General features: G+C 45.6%; 1 protein-coding gene across 4 annotated transcripts in view; it reads right to left on the minus strand.

Moving 5' to 3' along the window:
* ATG7 (autophagy related 7) overlaps nt 1-21465 on the minus strand; it is a 1226522-nt gene that overhangs the window by 907749 nt on the left and 297308 nt on the right. For all 4 annotated transcript variants that reach the window (XR_013601115.1, XM_078661409.1, XM_078661411.1 and 1 more), the window contains exon 11: nt 16674-16764. Coding sequence is in view for 3 of the 4 variants with exons in the window: in XM_078661409.1 (XP_078517535.1) it covers nt 16674-16764 (91 nt within the window). In the remaining variant the exon portion in view is untranslated. The remainder of the gene's footprint in view (nt 1-16673; nt 16765-21465) is intronic.

A 21465-nucleotide genomic window follows, 5' to 3' on the forward strand; every position in this document is an offset into this window, starting at 1 on the left:
AAGCTACTTACCAGTAACTATAGTTCTCAAACTTTAATATCTATCAGCGATTCATATGCTTGAATATTCTCCATTGTCAGAGTGGGGATACCCGCCAGCCAACAATGACTACCGGGTATCCTCAGTTTGGCAACAGTCAATAGTTTCTAACTCACTGCAATTAACATTGCAGCAGCCGTAGACTGTATGTAGTCCATACACCTCATGATGTGACCAGAAAGCTGACAAATGAGACAAAGAATTTGAGACCTCCAACTTCTTACAGAGGCTCAGCCTCTTTTATTTTCACAGTCAGAATATAGTAAGCCTGAAAAAGCCTCTTTCCAGAGATATGTGTAGGTTGCATTGGAATCTATGATAGATTTCAAAGTTGGACAACTGAAGTTACAGGTATGTAACTTTTTCCCTGCAGAATTATTTTTTTTATTAATTTATATGCTTGAATAGTGATAACCATAGCAGTAACAGTGTAATGCAAATTACAAAGTAAAGGGGTAATGCTGCTTATGGTATTTAAAGAGGTAACACAGTACCACTTACCTCAACACAATCGCAGATGCCTTCTGGATGACAAGGCAGTAATTATTGGTAATAGTGTCAAGTTAAGACTACATTGCTATCCTACAGATGTAAGTAATGGATACCTCAGTGAAGAGTGTAGCCGTGGCCCCTATAACTCTGGCAGAGTGCTCTTGCACATTGCTTTTGAGATGCCTGCCAGACTACTTATGGCGGAAGTGATGCATGAAGAAATTACTTGGCAAAGCTTTGCTTAGATAGGTCTCTGTTCTCCTTGCCATGAAAGAGATCTGATCTTCTGAAAGCCTTTATCCAGTCAATGTAGAATTTCAATCAGCAAATAAGCATTGAAGAGATTGAGATGTGCCCTTTCTCACCTTAAAGTTCATGCTAAAGCCTTTAGTCCCGAGGAAGGCAAACGGCCATGTGACCGTTGTGCACCGAAACACACGCCCACAGATAAGTGAAAGAACAGTGAGCATCAATAAGTAATGAGATCCTTAATATTAATGCAAATATATGAATGCAAAGTGGCAATGTCTTTCAGTGTATTATGTGGATCAGACACTCTATGGTCTTCAGTTTATTTTTAGTGTGGGAGTCTGTACAACTGTGGCTGTAAGTGTATGAATGGTTCTTTTCTTAATGCTCTGGGTCGGTTTGGGTGGCTGTATCTTTTTGTATTCATTTTTCAAGGAATGTAATCGAGAAAACATGTTTAGTGAAGCTTTGAAGAATTATGTATATTGTATTTGAAAAAATAAAAATAATGTATTTAAAATGTATTTATGGAATAAGAAGCGTATTAATTTCTGTCTTGCTCTGCATGGGTCATTGTGTACTGAACATTTAGAATTCTTTTAAAGCAATATTGTGTTGGCGGGTTATTTGTTTATCAATCAGTTGGCAAAGACCGGACTCCCAGGGCTGAGTAAGCCACGATACAGCGTGGCTGCATGGCTGCTGCGTGAAGGGAAAGTGGATGCAGTGTGTATTGGCTTAAGAGGTGCATCATAACATAAAAAATAAAGTGTGCGCGTGCACACCGCTGCATTGCTTTACTCAACTGTCAGAAAGTGAGCAATTCAGCAGTGCCATTAAAATGGGAATATTATATCAATATTATGGTTTGTAATACATGATTAACACTATCTGAACAAAACATATGGCTCTAGAACATAATTTATACAACATGTTGGCAGTGTGGCAATAGTAATGGCACTCGCCGCGACTTGTCTAAAGGCTGGGTACGCACAGTGAATGATGCAGCTGCATTTCCATCTGCTGCCACACTGTGGCTCACAGTAGGCATGTATCAGTTATTTATTTTATCAGAATGAGTTCCAAAAAGTCAACAGTAGTGCTACTTTTCAGATCAAGAAAACACGATCTCGTCCAATAGATAAGGATTTCAAATGGCAATAGCAGCTGCCAAAATCATGCTCAAGATAAGGTGATCCGTGTCAGAACCAGAAGGATCGATCTTTCATATGAGGAGATTTTTGTGAAAACCTGGCAATGCAAAAATACATGATTCAATGTTTGCCAAGGCTGGTAACCTCAGCCTTGGTTTCTACCATCCTGCATGCCACACTTTCCCTATGAAGAAAACAAGTTACTTACCTGTAACTTCAGTTATCCAGTATTGGTATCTTTCATAGATTCACATGCCTGAATTATTCCCCCGTCGCCGAGGCGCGAGTCTCACGGTACATAAAAAAGCAGTGCCAAAAGTAAATTCTATGTCAGGAAGCGGAGGCGAGGATTTTGCTAGTCCTTTCTCCATTTATTGGACAGCAAGTTAGAAGTAATAAAAGAAAAAACATCAAACCATAGACTACCCTAACCAACATGGCAGCGGTAGTCATGGTAACACATCAACCAATAAGAGTCCATGAAGCAGCATATAGGGATTCCCAGCCGGTAGTCCTTCCTCTTTCTCCATTGCTGCCTCGGCAAGATAAGTCACGTTTTTCTTCAGATCTTGATCTTTGTCGTGGCAGTTTTAAATTTGATGTTGACAGCTTTGCTTTTGATATTTTTACGAGTAGCCTTTGATTTCGACCTTGTTGTAGGCTGTTTGACTGTGTATTCAACGCGGTAGGCTTATGCCCGAGCGTTCTTCCTAAGCCCGTGCGCAGTTCTGGTATCGGCTTTTGACAGCCGACCGGCTGTTCTCCTCAGCGGTCTTCGCGCTGGTGTGTTAACGCGCTGAGGCTTTGCGCTTCGTTTATTTTTGCCTCTCTCCTCACATGGACGCCGTGTTTGACGGCAAGAATTATAATTTCTGACTGAATTTTGAATAAATGGTTTTTTATTTTTCAGTCAGTATATTTGAGTTTCGGGCTTTATTTGAAGTGTTAGCCTGTGTGGTACCTGTCTGAGGGGATTCCCCTTATATATAGTTGGGGTGTTTGTTGTATGGGTACCAGTTTTTCTGCTAAAATGCAGTCCAGTCCTTCTAATGTTGTGGTGGCAAATTCTAATGATCAGCCACAGTTGCCCCTTCCGCGCCCTCCTGCAGAGGTGGACAGGCTTCTTTCTTCTGCGATAGCACAGGCTCTGGCACCTCTGCAGGACAGTGTAAATAAGCTGTCTGCCCATGTGTTTAAGACTGATTCAGGTGTTTTTGGTGACAGCGGGGCAGGGCCCAGTGGTGTTCCTTGTGCTCTACCACGTACGGCCAGGAAGCGTGACGCGGGGCACCTGGAGGGCTTCAATAAATTGTCTGAGGTCTTTCGAAAGAGTGCGCGCACGCTAAGAAGCGCACCCTACCGGGGGGATGACTCACCCGGTGAGACTGGTGGTTTTGCCACCCAGGACCTTGACCCGGAAGAAGGGTTTCCCAATGAGGGAGATGATGATGAGGACGATTATGTAGATGAGGATGAGGATGCTTCCTCAGAGGATTTTTCAAATGCGAGCAGGTCTTGGCGCCCAAAACCTAGTGCTCCTAGTTTTTCAGAGGGTGATCTTGTTCCTCCTGATATGTTTGACCCATCTACTATTTTTAGACCCAGGTCATCAGAATGGTTTCCTGAACAATCTACTGCTGATTATGTCGCTGCTAAGCTTCGACAACCTTTACCTCAGGATGTACGTTTACGCCTGCGTTCTGAGTGCCCACGCCCTTCTCTTCCTTTCATGGTGGCGTGCACTCCTGAAATTGATCCGAAATTGTGTACTTTCTTTGCCAAGTATATCAAGGACCCTAAGAAGGGTATAGATAGGTCTTGGAAAGCCTGTCAAGATAAACTTCTGGATGTAGTTGGTCCTCTGACGAAAATAATTGAATTAGCCCAACGCTCTAAAGAGTCAGGCGTGCCTCTTTCGGTTGATGATATTTCTGGTTGGTCGCAAAGGGCTATGTGCCTTCTTGGCAATGCTAATTGTGCGCTCTCAGCGGAGCGTCGTCGATCCTTGTTGCTTAAAATTGACCCAAAATTGGGAGAGCTGTCGTCTTCAGAGGCGGGTCCGATTGCGCAAGGTGCTTTGTTTGGGGACCCCTTTGTTAAGGAGTTAGGAAAATTCGTTGCTACTTTTTCTGCTCTAGACAAAGCACAAGCTTCTATGAAGAAGTTTTTTCCCAAGAAGGTTTTTGGCGGGGCCGGCAGAGGCAGGGGTCGCTCTTCCGGCCGCCAATTCCAACAAGGCCCCAATAGAGGTCAAGCCAGGAGAAACAACGGCTGGAATGACGGACGTCAGGGATCCTTTTACCCTTCCAGAGGAGGCAGAGGCCAAGGCAGGGGACGTGGTGGCAACCAGTCCAATGCCAGAGGATTTAATGGTAAGATTTTGCATCATTTGTCTGGTTCAGATGGGGGGGAAGATTAGCGTTGTTTCCCCAGGCCTGGTCGTCGATAACTTCAGATTCTTGGGTTCTGGAAACCGTTCAGGGGTTTCACATCGAGTTTTACGGTTCTCCTGTTCAACTCTCTCGCCCTCGCCCTCTAACTTTTTTAAGCGCAGAGCAGGAGCTTATAGATTTGGAAGTTCAGGCCTTGTTGCAAAAAGGCGCAATCATTCCCTCTTTTCTTCATCCAAAAGGTTTCCTCAGCAATATCTTTTTAGTGGAGAAGAAAGACAAAGGTTTCAGACCGGTAATAAATCTCCGCTCCTTCAACGAATGGCTAATTTACAGGCATTTCAAGATGGAGGGCATCCATCTTTTGAGAGACCTTCTGTTGCAAAACGACTGGTTGGTCCGCTTGGATCTGAAAGATGCTTACCTTTCGATTCCAATCTTTCCTCCTCATTGTCGGTTCCTCCAGTTTCTGTGGAGGAATCAGGTTTACGAATTTCGTACGCTCCCCTTTGGTTTTTCCTCAGCGCCTTGGTGTTTTACCAAACTCCTGCGCCCTGTGGTGGAACATCTCCGTACAATGGGGATTCGCCTAATAATTTACCTGGACGACATTCTTTTAATGAACCAGTCCAAAGATCTCCTTCTTCATCACCTTCAGGTTACAATTTCCCTTCTTCAATCACTGGGTTTCATCATCAATGCTCAGAAGTCGGATTTAACTCCTCGTCAGGAAATGACTTTCCTTGGATTTCTGATCATAACTACGGATGCAACGCTTCATCTCCCTTCCCAAAAGATCTCCAAGATCAAAAAGGAGATTCGCAAGGTTCTCCGTCGGGATCGGATATCTCTCCGTCAGTTAGCCAGGATTGTGGGCTTACTGTCCTCATCGATCCAGGCCATTTTTCCAGGCCCTCTTCATTACAGGGCTCTCCAGAGACTAAAGGCGTTTCACCTTCGCAAGGGTCTCACTTATTCGGAACTGATTTCCTTAAATTTGGAAGCCCGATCGGAGCTTCTTTGGTGGTTGGATCACATGGATGCGTGGAACGGGAAGGCGATTTTTGGTTCCCGTCCGGATCTTGTGATCGAGTCAGATGCCAGTCACCAGGGTTGGGGTGCCCGGTGCGGATCCCTCTCGGTGGGCGGCAGATGGACGGAGGAAGAACTTCACCTCCACATCAATTGCTTGGAGCTCCTTGCGGGTTCTTTCGCAATTCGCTCTTTCACCACGACCAGGGTCTCTTGTTGTGTTCTTCTTCGGATGGACAACACAACTGCGGTCAGATATATCAATCGTCTGGGCGGACTCATTTCAAAGTCCTAGCGGATCTGGCAAAGGACTTCTGGAATTACTGCCTTCTTCGTCAGATTTCGGTCACGGCGGAGTATCTCCCAGGCGATCTGAACATTGTGGCGGATTGGCAATCCAGAAATTTTCGAGATGCCAGCGATTGGAGGCTGGATCAGTCGATATTTCAGAGGATTTCGGACCTTTGGGGTCTGCCAGAGATGGACTTGTTTGCGTCCAGATGGAACGCCCAACTTCCCCGTTTTTACAGCTGGAAACCGGATCCGGGTGCGGAAGCAGTGGATGCCTTCCTACAAGACTGGTCCCAGTTTCCAGCTTATGCATTCCCTCCTTTCCTTTTCATTCAGAGGGTAGCAGCTCAGGTCCGCAGACAGAGAGCATCTCTGATTTTGATCACTCCAATCTGGAGAGATCAATGCTGGTTTCCTTCTCTTCTGGAACTGTCCTGGGACAGACCTCTTCGGTTGCCGTCGCTCGATCTCATTCTGACGGATCCTTTGGGTCACCCGCATCCTTTAGTTCTCCAAGGCCATCTACATCTCATGGCCTGGAGGATTTCAGGGGACGTTGGTCTTGCGACTCACTTTCGAAAGACGCTGAGCTCCTCATTCAAGGAGCCTGGGCACCCAACACCACTAAACGTTATAGATCAGCGTGGAATAGATGGGTTTGTTGGTGTGTGGCAAAACACCTGGATCCCGTGGGCTCATCTGTCACTGACGTGATTAACTTCCTCGCTGAACTTTTTCAAAAGAAATTGGCATACAGCACCATTAATTCTTTCAGATCTGCAATTTCCGCTGGTCATGCTCTTGTTGATGGCTCTCCGGTGGGTGAGCATCCTTGGATTTGTAAACTCCTCAAGGGTGTTCGCCTTTCACGTCCCCCAGAACCCCGTTATTCTGGGTTATGGGATGTTAATGTGGTTTTGAATTTCCTCAACTACTGGCAGGATAATCAATACCTTTCACGTAAGGAACTTTCTTCTAAATTGGCGATTCTTCTTTGCCTGATTTCTTGTAAACGGGCCTCAGACGTTCGTGCTCTGGACATTTCGACCAGAATGTTTACCCCGGATGGTGTTACATTTACAATTGCTAGAAGAACTAAGTGTAATACCAGGTCTGTTTCTTATCCAGCATTTCCAGACTCTCCAAAACTTTGTGTGGTTCGTTGTCTCAAAACTTATGAGGATGTTACTCTTGAATTCCGCCCTCCGGGCGAGAGACAGTTGCTAATTGCGATTAAAAAACCTTTTAAAGCAATTTCCTCTCCCACCATTGCCAGATGGGTCAGGTGGATTATGTCCGAGGCTGGAATTAATATTTCTGACTTTGGGGCTCATTCCACTAGAGGTGCAATGGCTTCCAAGGCGGTACAGGTAGGTGGACGTTTGGAAGATATTATGAATGCAGCGGATTGGTCTTCAGAGTCAACTTTTAAAAAGTTCTACTTTAAACCAATCCATGAGGCTGCATCTCTGGTGGTGAATAAGCTTTGAACAAGCAAAATCCTCGCCTCCGCTTCCTGACATAGAATGAGAAATTTCCTAGTTATCACAAAGGAAAGTTTCAATTCTATTAAGGACGCGGAGGCGAGGATTTTCCCACCCAGGCTTTATCGAGCCTTCCCTCCCAAGACTAGATTCTGATGATTTTTTCTTCGTCTAAGGGAAGTATCTCTTTTCCTATGTATTAATGTACATTTTGGATTACTGTTCAATTATGTTTTTCTTCTTACTGCAGATTGTTTCATTTACTCCATTGCAATGTTCTTGACTTTGTTCAACCTTGTTCTGGACAAGATATTATTATTGTTTCTCTTCCCTAGGTTCCGATCACAAGGCGGACTAGTGGTTGATGACTTCTTTCCTACGGCAGCACCCAAGAAAGAGGAAGGACTACCGGCTGGGAATCCCTATATGCTGCGTCATGGACTCTTATTGGTTGATGTGTTACCATGACTACCGCTGCCATGTTGGTTAGGGTAGTCTATGGTTTGATGTTTTTTCTTTTATTACTTCTAACTTGCTGTCCAATAAATGGAGAAAGGACTAGCAAAATCCTCGCCTCCGCGTCCTTAATAGAATTGAAACTTTCCTTTGTGATAACTAGGAAATTTCTCATTATAGTAGTAGGCCCTAAATACAGGCCTGAGGCCTAGATTGCAGTAGCCTATCTACCTCATTATGCTGAAAAGACCCAAGTCTTTGTCACAGACAATCAGCTGTCAGCACCCTCTAGAACCCTCTGTGCAGAGCCAGTTCTCCTCAGATTTTTGTTAGCACAAGTGGGGAATAAGTATCCCAAATCTAGAGAACTGACTCTCCGGGGAGGAGGGCGGGTGCATGTGAATCTATGAAAGATACCAACACTGGATAACTGAAGTTGTGGAAAATGGATATTTTCGTTATATATGTCCCATTATACACCCTCTCTTTCACGTCCCGAGCTCATCATGATGGTAACTAGAAAACCCGGCACATAAACGTAAGGTTGCACACAACACATTTCTTCCTCTAACTGCAACCGTACATTCTTATGGTCAAGCCGATTCCAAGAAACGAGTCCCTGTTGTAACCACACATTCTTATGGTCAGGCAGATTCCGAGAAATAGGCCCCTGTTTGCCAAGACACGACAACCAATTCCGAGAAACCAGCTCCTGTTTACTAAGACATGACACCAGACATCCTGTCACGACCATTTCTCTCTCTCTTATCTAAGGAACCAGCCTAGGGTCATTTCTCAACACTCTGCCTCTGCCGTGACTTCCTCACGATTATGAATCAGGACCACAGTATGGAGACGCACATCCAAAAGACCTCTGCATGTTGTTTCGCTATCCTCCGCTCCCTAAGGAAGATACTGCCTCTCCTCCCTACTCTTGCACGGGCCCAAGTGGTACGCTGTACCATACTTAGTCGTATTGACTATTGCAACGCCTTGTTGCTGGAATCCCCTGGGTTCTTACTGGGCAGACTCCAAAGAGTCCAGTCTGCCGCAGCAAAACTGGCACTGGGGCTCCCCAGAAGAGGAAGTGCAACCTCCTCACTGAGCAAGCTCCACTGGCTTCCGGTGAGGCAGAGGGTCCAGTTTAAAGCCCTATGTATCGTGTTTAGAGCATTACACGCAATAGGCCCTGCCTCCCTCCAATCCAAATTTGCGTGGTATACTCCAGCCAGGCAGCTTCGCTCTTCTGACGCCAAACTGGCCCTGGTTCCTAAATTCAAAAGGGTCAGATCCGGAGGCAGATCATTCAACGTGGCAGCTGCCAAGCTTTGGAATTTGCTCCCATCAGACATTAGACACATTTCCGAATTTCTACCCTTTAGGAAAAGAATCAAAACCTGGCTTTTTCCCCAAGACCTCTGTCCACTAATTTCCTGCCCCCTCTGTTTTTCGACCTTTCCCTACCCCATTAGTCTCAGTCAGCGCCAGGATGCCTGCCATGGTGATAGTGCGCTCTACAAATGTTTTAAATAAATAATTTTAAATAAATGACACAGTTACGTCGCTTCTGCCATGACTTCTGTATGATTACAACACCAGTAATTGAAATTTGCTCAAGGGAAGCTCCTTCCTCTTTTCTATGTCCAGAAGTGTATAAATACTGTGTTTTCTTTGCTTAAAGTAGAGATTATTCCTGAGCCTCCTTAGGTGACGGAGCTCTCCCTTAACTCGAGTTACTGAATAAAGACCCTGAATTCTAACCACCACTGACTCTGCTCTTCATGCTTGACCTTATTGATATTATAGAAATTCCGATCAAGGTAAATTACTAAAATATTTACCACAAAGTTACAGGGAAGTAACTTGTTTTCTTATCCAGTATTGGGGTATCTTTCATAGATTCACATGCCTGAATCAGAATAGAAAGCAGTAACCAAGTGATAGTCGGTTGCGGATGATGGGAGACTTGTACTGAAACAGCCCCATTAAACCATCATCAATCTATTCACAAATGTTCTACATATTATTGTCATAGACAAAGAGTAACAAAAGTTTAAAAATGCATTTGAAACATTAGCATATATATATAAATCATATGAATATGTCTACTATCTAATAAAATAACTTCCTTTATAAAATAACATGTATGACAAAATCAAATATCTGTTACCTGAGATTTTCTTTAAACAAACAGGTGTCGTAAGACGGCTTGACCAACTGCTGCATCTCGCTGACTTGACGATTGCAGGCAGTAGTGTCTTGTGAATGTGTGGACATTTTTCCATGTCGCAGCACGACAGATGTCCTCGAGCTTCACCCCTGCGAACAGCGCTGTAGATGCTGCAACAACCCTCGTAGAATGTGCCTTGACATTCTTCGTAAGAGGTCTGTTTGCCTTGGTATGGCAGAACTGGATTGCTGAGGCTATCCATCTGGAGATCGTAGCCTTGGCAACAGCTGTTCCCAACGTGGTCTGTCCATAAGCTACAAACAGTTGATCAGATTTTCTGAAGTTCTTTGCATTCCTTAGACATCAAAAGATGTCTGAAATTCTACTCACAGAGGACAGTGTCCTTTCTGCCGGCGTAGCCGGGTTTGGAAAGAAGACTTTCAGTTTAACTGGTTCATTTAAATTGAACTGAGAAGGTACCTTGGGTATAAATGAAGGGTTTGTTCTGAGAGTAATGCAATCCTGTGAAAAATGTAGGAAGGGTTCTTTTATGGTGAACGCTTATATCTCACTCACTCTTCTAGCTGATGTCAAGGCTAGGAGTAAGCAACTTTCCATGTAAGGTATTTGGTTTCAGACTTATGAATAGGCTCGAATGGGTGTTTCATAAGCTGTGAAAGAACTGTATTGAGTTCCCACTCCGGTGGGGGATGTCTAATCGGAGGATACGCTCGGAAGAGTCCTCTCATGAACTGTTTAATTAGGGATGACGAACATAGTGAAGGAATGTTGGACATTTTCCTAAATCTGGACAGGGCCGCCAGGTGAACCTTTATTGATGAAAAGGAAAGGCCAGTGCGAGCCAAGTGTAGTAGGTAAGGAAGAACTTCTTCTGCTGGTGCGTTAATCGGTGGACATTGTTGGATGCACACCAGGAACAGAACCTTTTCCATTTTAGCCGGTAAGTTTTTACAGTACTTTGAGCTCGAGATCTCCTTAAAATATCGCTGCAGTCTTGCGGAATTTGAAGGTGCTCAAACTCTAGGAAATCAGGAGCCATGCGTGCAATTTTAGAGATTGAGGATCTGGGTGAAGAACCTGTCCCTCGTTCCGTGACAGTAGTGTTGGAGATGGAAAGAGGCGAATTGGCTGATCCTAAGACGACAACATGAGCTCTTGAAACCAATATTGGCGTGGCCATCTTGGAGCAATTAGTATCAAGCGGCAACTCTCGCACTTCATCTTGTGCAATACCCTCGGTATCAACGGAATCGGGGGAAAAGCGTAAGCATAAATCCCTGACCATTGCATGGACAGGGCATTCCCCCTTGACCCCTGTTGAGGGTATCTGCTGGCGTAAAACCGAAATTTTTTGTTCTGATGTGTTGTGAACAAATCCAACTGAGGTTAGCCCCAAGTCTGAGCTTGATCTAACTCCCACTCGTGGCAATCTGACAGGGATCTGCTGAGCTTGTCCGCCAGTGTGTTTTGGAGGCCTTTGACATGTTCCGCTCTGAGAGTTATATTGTGAAGTGTAACCCAGTCCCATAACTCTTGAGCTTCCTGCGACAGCGTATTAGATCTTGTTCCTCCTAGTTTGTTCACGTAGAACATGCTGGTGGTATTGTCCGTTTGAACCAACACTGACGACCCCGCTATTCTGGGGAGAAAGGCTTGCAAAGAGAGGAAGATGGCCCTCAACTCTAGACTGTTGATGTGCTTCTGTCTGTAATCTTGAGTCCACCTGCCCTGGACTTGCAGATCTTGGAGATGGCCTCCCCATCCCTCCATGGATGCATCCGTTGTAAGTATGAAGTCTGGAGGCGTCTGTATGAATGAAAGTCCCTGCTTTAGATTGTGCAACTGTGACCACCACCGCAGAGCATTTACCATGCGCGGCGTGACCTTGATAATGTCCTCGAAGGAACCTGTTGCCTGCTTCCATTGATGATGCAGCTCTTCCTGCAGAGGTCGCATCTTGAGGCGTGGCAATGGGATGAGATTTATGGTTGACTAACACATTCCCAGAAGGGAAGCAAATAGTCGGACCGAAAGGGACCTTCTTTTTGAGATTTGAATTGCCAATTGCTGCAAGCGGAGTTGTCTCTCCTGTGATAGGAACGCTTTGCATTGTATTGTGTCCAGGCGTGCACCTAAAAAGGGTAGGACTTGTCTTGGTTGCAGTTGGGATTTTCTTAGATTTATAGTCAGACCCAGAGAAGCAAAGAGAGCATGACAGCTTGTCATAGCGTCCTGTACACTGTTTGTTGAAGGGCCCTTGAGTAACCAATCGTACAAGTACGGGAAAACTTGGATTCTCCAAGAACGTAGTGTTGCTGCTACCGGGGCCAGGCACTTTGTGAATATTCTTGGTGCCGACTTGAGGCCGAACTGTAGTACTTTGAATTGATAATGGGCTCCAGCCACATTGAATCGGAGATATTTGCGATGTTTGGGATGGATGGGGATGTGGAAGTATGCGTCCTCCATGTCTAAGGAAGCTAAAAAATCTCCTTCGTTCAGGCAGTTTAGGATTTCTGAAAGAGTGACCATGCGAAAGCCCTGCTTCTTCTTGTTGAGACTGCGCAGATCTAAAATTGGCCACCATTCTCCCGATTTCTTTTTTATAAGGTAAAATCGGGAGTAGAGCCCTTGTCCTCTTTGTTGAAATGGGACTTTTTCTATGGCATTCTTGAGGACCATTGTTTGAACCTCCTTGAACAATAAGTGAAGACGAGGGGGAGGGGGTCTCTTGGGCGGAACAGTTGGCGGTTTGGTAACGAATTCCAGGGTGTGACCATGTTGTACCAAATCTAACACCCATTGATCGGTGGTAACTTTTTGCCACTGTTGATGGAACACAGATATCTTCGCGCCCACGGGAAGGGATAAGGATGCGGATGGGGCCCGGCTGAACTCACTTGTTCTTGCGAGTATCTCGCCCTTGATTGTTGGCGCATCTGCGGCCCCCTTGGCGAGAGAAACCCGCTGTGTTCGATTGACGGTAAGATGAATTATAATCTTGACGGTAGTGGGATTGGTACTGTCTGCCCTGCTGATGGTAACCTCCTCTAGAAGAGTAGCCACGTGCTCTAGCGCCTCTGTAAGAACCTCCTTTAAATTGCAGGGAACCGAGTGATCTAGCGGTATCTGTGTCCGTCTTGATCGTTTGTAGGGCATCGTCAATGTGTTTGCCGAATAGAGACTCGCAGTCATAGGCCATATCTAGTACCTTTAATTGAAGCTCTGGTCTGAAGGTGGTGGCTTTTAGCCAACCTTGACGCCTGAGTACAGCCGCTCCAGCCAATTGCTTGAAATTTGTGTTGACAATATCCAAGGCACAGTCAATAGTTTCTGAGGCTGCGCGTTCTCCCTCTGTCAAAATATTTCGGGCTTCTGCTCTGTGGTCTTCTGGTATTAAATCAATGAAAGGTGACATGTCCGACCACATTTGGCGATCATAGCGCCCTATGATCGCCAGCGAATTAGCTGCTCAGATAGAAGCTGCCGCCATGGTTGAGAATTTCTTCCCAATAAGGTCAAGTCGACGCCCTTCCTTATCCGGAGGAGTAGTGATGGGCGTAGCTGGATTTTTTGATCGCTGCTGCGCCGCCTGAGAAATAACCGAGTCTGGTCTCGGGTGACCCACTAGGCAAGATGGACTGTCCGATGTAGCTCGGTACTTCTTATCGATCCTTGGCAGTACTGCCGCACAGGAAGCAGGATTTTGCATGATTTTAATGCCTTCCTTCCAGATATAATCAATTATTGGAATTGCTCTAGAAATCTTTCTAACGTCCTCTTTAAAGTCATGCAGGAAACAATCAGTTTGTTCCACAGTGACCGGAACTTTAAATCTTTTTGAAGCCCTTTGTATGAGATTGTGGAATCCACCTATGTCCTCTGGTGGAGAGTCGGATGGTTGCAGAGTTGGCGGAGATGGTAATGAAATAATATATGAATCCCAGGGATCAGAAGGGGGATTTTCAGGAAGCTCGCCTTCCTCGACTTCGTCGTCCGAGGACGTATCAGGGGTACGAGGAGGTGGTGCAGGCTGGTCTATGATTGGAGACCTGGGCGCTGAAGGTTGAGGCTGAGGTACTGGGTCTGTTCCTGCTGCAGAAACCGGTGGTGGGATGACCTGTTGCGGTGGAAAATGCTGTCTATAGTCAGCTAACATGGCTTGCAGGTCTTGAATGAGGGTAGGAGGTATGTTACTTGTATCTGCTGCTCTTGGATAACTTGCATGATGAGGAACCATAATGTCCTCTTGATAGTAGTGTGCAACGTAATCCTCCTCATCGTCATCTTGACATTTTATAACTAAGTCAGAAGGCTGGCGGGCTACTCCAAAGGCTCCCTCATTGTCATCATCCTCATAGTCTCCTTCCTCGTCTGGATCATAAGTATCGAGGAGGTGACAAGGTGCGAGTGGCGAAATATAGGAGTACTGCTGTCTCTGGAAAGAGAGAAGTTGGAAGCTCTTGGAGGTAATAGGAGTTGAAAATGCCTGCATTGCTGGCATAGATGCCATTGAAATCGTTGCCAATGCTGTGGATGGTACTGGACTCTTCTTTTTCGTCGTCGACGTCGTCGTCGACAGAGGCATCGTCGACGGTTCGACGTCGACGGAGGCATCGTCGACGGACTCAACATCGATGGAGGACTCGACGTCGACGGAGGCCTCGTCGACGGGCTCGTCGTCGACGGGGTCATCTTCGACGGGCTTCATTTCTTCGTCGATGGGGCAGTCGTTGACGACATAGATGATGATTTCGTCGACGGCGAAGCGGTCGTCGACGGTGTTTTCTTCGATGAATGCTTCGGCGATGAGGTTCTCGTGGACGACACATCGACGATGGTCTTTTTTGTGACGATAGAAATCCTAGTTGATAGGATTGGAGAGGTAATAGTAGTAGTAGACATAGTAGCCGTCGACAAAGGAGCTGAAGATGTAATTGTAGTGAAAGCTCACGGTTTTATGCTTCTTAGGATCCTTAAGGATAGAAGGTCCTGAAGAAGCTGGAGGAGACCTTTGAGTAGAGCCAGGAGTGGAGTGGGAGGTTTTAAAATGTTTTCTCCCCTCACTTGATGTTCTTTCCTGAGATCTCGCTCTTTTACTTGATGTTGAAGCTCCATCATCATCATCCTTAGAAGATTTGAGCCATAACAAGACTCTAGCCTCCCTATCCCTCATGGTTTTAGAAGGGAAGGTACGGCAAATCTTACCATTTTGGGCCTCATGAGAAGGATAGAGGCAATATATACAGTCCTTATGTTGATCATCAACATGGACTCTCTTTTTGTCGCATGTCCTGCAAGGATTGAACAAGGCCTTCTTCTCCGACATCTTGAAGGAAAAACTGAGCTGGCACTCCGGGAGACTCTTCCACACGACATGCGGTGAAAATCTGAGGAGAACTGGCTCTCCAGAGAGGGTTCTAGAGGGTGCTGACAGCTGATTGGCTGTGACAAAGACTTGGGTCTTTTCAGCATAATGAGGTAGATAGGCTACTGCAATCTAGGCCTCAGGCCTGTATTTAGGGCCTACTACTATAATTTACTTTTGGCACTGCTTTTTTATGTACCGTGGGACTCCCGCCTTGGCGACGGGGAATGATTCAGGTATGTGAATCTATGAAAGATACCCCAATACTGGATAAATGTTATTGTCACAAACATCCTAAAATAACTGTAGCCACAGTCAAAGCCAAGTTTGGATTTGGATTGCTAAATGGCATGAATAAAGGCCACTCGTTGACAAAGAATGGGAATAAGCGTTAGAATATCCTAAAAAGGAATCTAGAAATGCCCGCTTTATATCCTCCATAGAGCATATCTAACACCAGAACGTCTCAAACGATATTATCCAGATGAATCTTGTGACCCCGCTGTCATTCCCCCAGGCAAACTTCCAACAAATGTTCTGGAATTGCCCTACATTGCAGCCCTACTGGAACTCTGTGCACGAAACATTACAGGAGGTCATAGGCCTACCAAACATGAATACATGGGAGGCTTGCGCATTAGGAGTCTTCCAACGACGGAAGACACATAAGTGCACACACGCTTCATATCCCTATCATTACTGTTGGCAAAAAGATGAATAGCCATGCACTGGAGGGCCCCAGCAGGACCCCCAGTAGCAGCTTGGGTGGGGGCAGTGAAAAAATGGGGTGCTGCGAAGGAGGAAGGGATTAGAAGTGAGGAAGTGAAAGGGACACGTTAACATCACGTATCTATGGAATGGATTCAACTCCTACACCAGTTCAAATACCAGACAGCACTTGACGAAGCACCTACGACACTTCAGACCCAGGTAGTCCAAACAACCCAGAATGTATCTGAAGACAAACACAGAGTAACTAGCTTGCCCCACACAGGGAGCAACACAGTTTAGCTGACACAGACACTGCGATTATGGGTAAACTACACAGAAGCTACTACAATCTCCCCAGTAACCAAGAAACATATAAACTAACATTCTAAGAATTAACTAGTCAAATAACCCCCTACAGTTAATCCAAGTTGAAAGTGCAGTTAACAGTTTTTGTGAACATGTGGATAGTTTCTTTGTTGATCAATTCAAACAGGAAGGATGAGTGCCGTAAATCACAACAAACCAAAATGTGTGACAACATGAACAGAGGCGCACATAGGCAGGACCCTGGCATAAGGCGTAAGGTGCTCTAAACGAATTATCGCAGACATACAGAACTGATGATGAAATGTATACTCTGTTTGTAACGAATGTAATGCAAAGACATGAGCGGTATCAACGTATGGATAATGCAAAAAAGTTAATAAAAACATGTTTTAAAAAATGGCATGAATACCACCTTTCTACAGTAAATTGTGGCCATGGTATTTATCTAAGCAAGAGAGACTGGTAGAGACTCTTCGCTAGTGCATATACCTTTTTGGGTCCATACAGTCACTAAGATTCACCATTCTTGGCCCCAGTCCTCCTTTTTGGTTCTTCTCCCATCCTACTGACTTCGGACAATCTATAAAACATAAAATACTGCACTGAAAAAAAATGAATGAATATGGACAAAACTATTGCTCTCATTTAATGAAATACGTTGATTCGGAGATGATACACCCATCCAAGTATAAACTGCATTGCTGTCTTTAGGAAGATGCATGACTCAATAAATAGCTCACATCAAACACACTTTGTGCACGACACTGAATAGCCTCTACTTAAACATGGATTATATTTGACAGGCATTTAAAAACCTTAGCCAAAAGAGGTGTCAAACTGAATGTGTCTATTTAGTTTTTGTTGTAATTGAGTGGATCAAAAATGCGAATTCTTTTGTGCATACCTTCAGGAAACATACTGTAAGAACAAACTACACAGCAACGAAATAATCACATATATGAGAAACATCCTTTGTCTCGCAATGCCTATAGTACTCGTCTCTACCATGCATGTGCCTTTACAACGCATGCCTTTATAACACAACGTAATTATAGTTAAGGTAAGTATATCGATACACACATATATATATACAGTAGGTAGTTATAGTTAGGACCTATTATCCATAGGAAATCCGCAACATTCTATTTGGAATAACTTTGGCGCAGGTTGACGAATCTTAGCGAAATTTCCAAAACTGGTGGAGCGCTCTGGTCCGCTCCTATCCTGAAAGTCTTGGGGTGATTCGTGAAGCGGGGGCCGAGAAAAAAGGGGAGTCCCAAAACCTGTTTTCCCCATGCAATTTTCTATAGGAACCGTTCATCGTGGCTACAGCCCGAACTGCTGAATGGAATGACACCAAAATTGGCTAAGAGGTAGTCCTTGGTTCAGACTCGTGCCTTTTGCTTAAATGGTGTAAATCCGTTCAGTAGTTCCTGAGAAAATCACAATTAAAAGTACATATATATCTGTGGCAGCGCAGGATCCGCGCACCCTCCCGATCACGAGCTGCATGCTAATTGGCTGTCAACACTCCAAATCAGGAAGTGTTGGCAGCCATCTTGTGACCGAGGTACAAGAAACCTAAATAAAAAACGCAAAAAGGGGGCAGGGTAGAAACACCCTGACCCCCTAGGCCTGCTCAGGGGGTCCCACAAGGACCCCCAGGGCCCAACAATTCGGCAAAATCCGCCCAGGGTGCGCGGATCTTGCCGATGAAAAACAAATACTAATACTAATACAGCTCCCGCCCTGTATTCCTTATTAGCCCCCGGGGGGGGGCTAAATCCCGGGGCAATGAAATAGTTTAGGTGGGGGCCCCCAAGCCCCGGGGCCGTCACCCCCGGGGCTTTATTACAAATTGTGCGGGGGCTCATAGCCCCCCCAGCCCCGGGGACCGCCACCCCCCTGGGGCTTTCAACATAAGAGGGTGGGGGGGCTCAAAGAAACCAGTGGGGGGCTTGAGCCTCCCCCACACGCCCCGGAGACCGCCACCTCCCCGGGGCACTAACTTTTTAATTTGGGGGTCCATTAAGGACCCCCAAGCCCCTGGGACCACCACCCCCCCGGGGTTTTCAAATGGTGGGAGTGGGGCCACACGGCCTCCCTCCTGGAGTCCTTGATGGCCCTGGGGACCGCCACCCCCCAGGGCCGGCTCCTGCAGTGTCCCGGGGTGCCCACCCCCGGGACACTGCCGTTTGCAATGACAGAGCGGGAGCCTCGCGGCTCACACCCTGTCATTACAAACTGCTTTGCTATTTGGAAGAGAGAGCAAGAAACCTGCTCTCTCTTCCAAGTAGCAAAGCAGATTGCTTTTCCACAGGGGGAGCAGCATATTAGCTGCTCCCATTGTGGAAAAGCAATGCCGGCTCCAGTAGGACGCGAGGAGCCGGCTGGGACCGTGGGGGGATGTAAATGAGAATGTAAAAAAAAAATTTTTACAAAAAAAGAAGGCCGGCCTCGGGGATGGGGTCCCCAGGGCGATAAATGGCCTAAGGAGGGGGGCAAGGCAGCCTCCCTCCTATATGGAAAATATTTTAAAACAAGCGCCATGGCCCGGGTGATGGGGTCCCCGGGGCCGATTATGGCCGTGGGAGGGGGGCCCCGTTGGCCCCCTTCCCACATTTTTTATTTATAAAAATTAATTAGGGGGCAGGCCCTGGAGGATGGGGTCCCCAGGGCCAAAATATTAGGAAAAGAAGGGGGCCACACAGCCCTCCCTTCTTAAATATAAAAAAAAAGAAAAAGACCGGCATCACGCTGGAGGCCACACCCCCTTCTAGTAGCACTCTGCAAACGCGCCCCCTGGCGTGTTTGCAGAGGGGTAACAAATTCCCCTTGAATACTGGGGGTCCCTGGGGGCCAACTAGCCCACCAGGAACCTCCAGTGTGTGCCAGGGGGCTGCGTTGCAGAGAGGTGTTCTGAGGCCCCTTTTTACACCTCTCTGCAACGCAGCTCTGTGGTGCTCACTGGAGGTACCTGGTGGGCTAGTTGGCCCCCAGGGACCCTCAGGATCAAGGGGAGTTAATCCCCCAACTCAAAACGCGCCACAGGGTGAGTTTGCACAGTGGTGAAGGGAGCGTGCAGGGCCTGAGTTCACATGTGTGCAAACACACCCTGTGGCGCGGTTTAAGTTGGGGAATTAATTCCTTGTCAATCCTGAGGGTCCCTGGGGGCCAACTAGCCCACCAGGTACCTCCATGAAGCACCACGGAGCTGCGTTGCAGAGTGTTGAAAGAAGGGGCGTGGCCTCTGAACACCTCTCTGCAATGCAGCCCCCTGGTGCATATTGGAGGTACCTGGTGGGCTAGTTGGTTCCTAGGGACCCACAGGATTGAGATGGAATTAATTCTCTAACTTAAAACACGCCAAAGGGCATGTTTGCAGACATATCACCTCAGGTCACGCCCCCATTCTTCACCACTGTGCAAACGCGCCCCGTGTCGCGTTTTAAGTTGGGTAATTACTTCTCTTTCAATACTGAGGGTCCCTGAGGGCCAAATAGCCCAACTGGTATCTCCAGTATGCGCAAGGGAGCTGCGTTACAGACAGGTGTTCAAACACCACGCCCCTTTTTACTCCTCTCTACAACGCAGCTCTGTGGTGCTTATTGGAGGTACCTAGTGAGCTAGTCTGACCCTAGGCACCCTCAGGATTCAAGGGGACTTAATATCCCAACTTAAAACGTGCCACAGGGCGTGTTTGCACAGTGGTGAAGGGAGGGGATGGTGTAAGAAAGTAGCTCTATATATATACACTGGAGCGAAGTAAAATCAGCTGAACTACGAATTCCGATTTACTCACCTGTTATCAGGAGAGACCTCAGTGCTGCATCTTTGAGACCAGTACTGATACTGAAAAGTAATTCTAACCGTACTTACCAGTAACTTGAATTTCCTTCCATAGGCTAACATTGACTGGTTTCACTTGGAAATTCTTCTAAGTGTGGAGTTTTGGAACTTTAAAATATTCACCTAAAATCATCCGAACAACGAATTCCAATTTACTCACCTGTTATCAGGAGAGAACCCAGTGCTGCATCTTTTAGCCCAGCACTGACACTGAAAAGTAATTCTAACCATACTTACCAGTAACTTGTATTTCCTTCCATAGGAATCCATTGTCTGGTTTTCACCAGAAAAGTTCCTGTCTATTTTCACAAACTACAAATATTCCTTAAAAATCGCCTGTATGACTTAAACGCATTCTTTCAACTGTTTACAGGAGATGCACCAGTGCTGGATCCAGGATCCACCACGGAGTAAGAAAAAGTAACGATAACACTACTTACCTGCTAAGTGAATTTCCTCCCGTAGGATAACATTGGTGATTCTATGTGAAAAAGTTTCAACTTTTAAAATACAATAATATTCCTTAAAAATCACTACTGTAACCAAAACGCTTTTACTCAACTGTTTACAGGAGATGTCCCAGGACTGAATCTAGGATCCAGTCCTGTGGTTAGAAAAGTAATCCATAAAGTAACTAATTGCATTTAACTAGAAATTCACACTGAGCTCAATGTTGCATAGTGTTTGAAATTGTGTTGCCCATTGCAACAACTGTAACTACTGTACTTAAAAGTCTATTGCCTATTTGCAAAGTATTTAAACTAAAGTAATTCATTCTGAGAAAGTATATTTTGTAATGTAATGTATAATGTAATTATAATGTTATTTAAAAAATAAAATATCTAAAAATAAATAGTTTATAAAAATTTTGTAAATCAGTATCAACAAAATAAACATAATTAATACATTTAAAAATTATCATTCACAAAACCTTTGAAATTCACTGAACAAACCATAGGTTTCAGACATGTTATAGTTAGGAATTGGCATTTAAAAAACCTTTGAAATTCATTGATTAATTCTGTGGTGCCCGTGTTGCTCAAGTGGCATACCAACCTGGGTGGACCACCCTGTTTGAGTCAACTCTTTTGGTGGATATTAAATGGCTAGCCTAGCCGTAGAGGAAGTCCCGCTGCAATCCAAAGCAGACCTGAGATGACGCAAGATGGCGTACTCTGCCACAGGACAGGTGCTGGTAATGGTGGCGAGATAATGTTAGTGGTGCACAGCAGGATTCACGCAACAACCCACGGGGGATTTATTGATTTGAAATTGCGGACAGTAAAGCAAACTCACTTTAGCAACACTGGCACCACAGATATCAGAAGACGCTGCGGTTCGCCATACCCACAAAGGCGGGTATCTAATGAACGATCCAGGTGCCTTCAAATTGCAAATGACTCTCCGCACAGTATTTAGCCTTTGACAAAGG

Source organism: Lissotriton helveticus, chromosome 9, assembly GCF_964261635.1.
Source record: "Lissotriton helveticus chromosome 9, aLisHel1.1, whole genome shotgun sequence".
NCBI classification, from domain to species: Eukaryota; Metazoa; Chordata; class Amphibia; order Caudata; family Salamandridae; genus Lissotriton; species Lissotriton helveticus.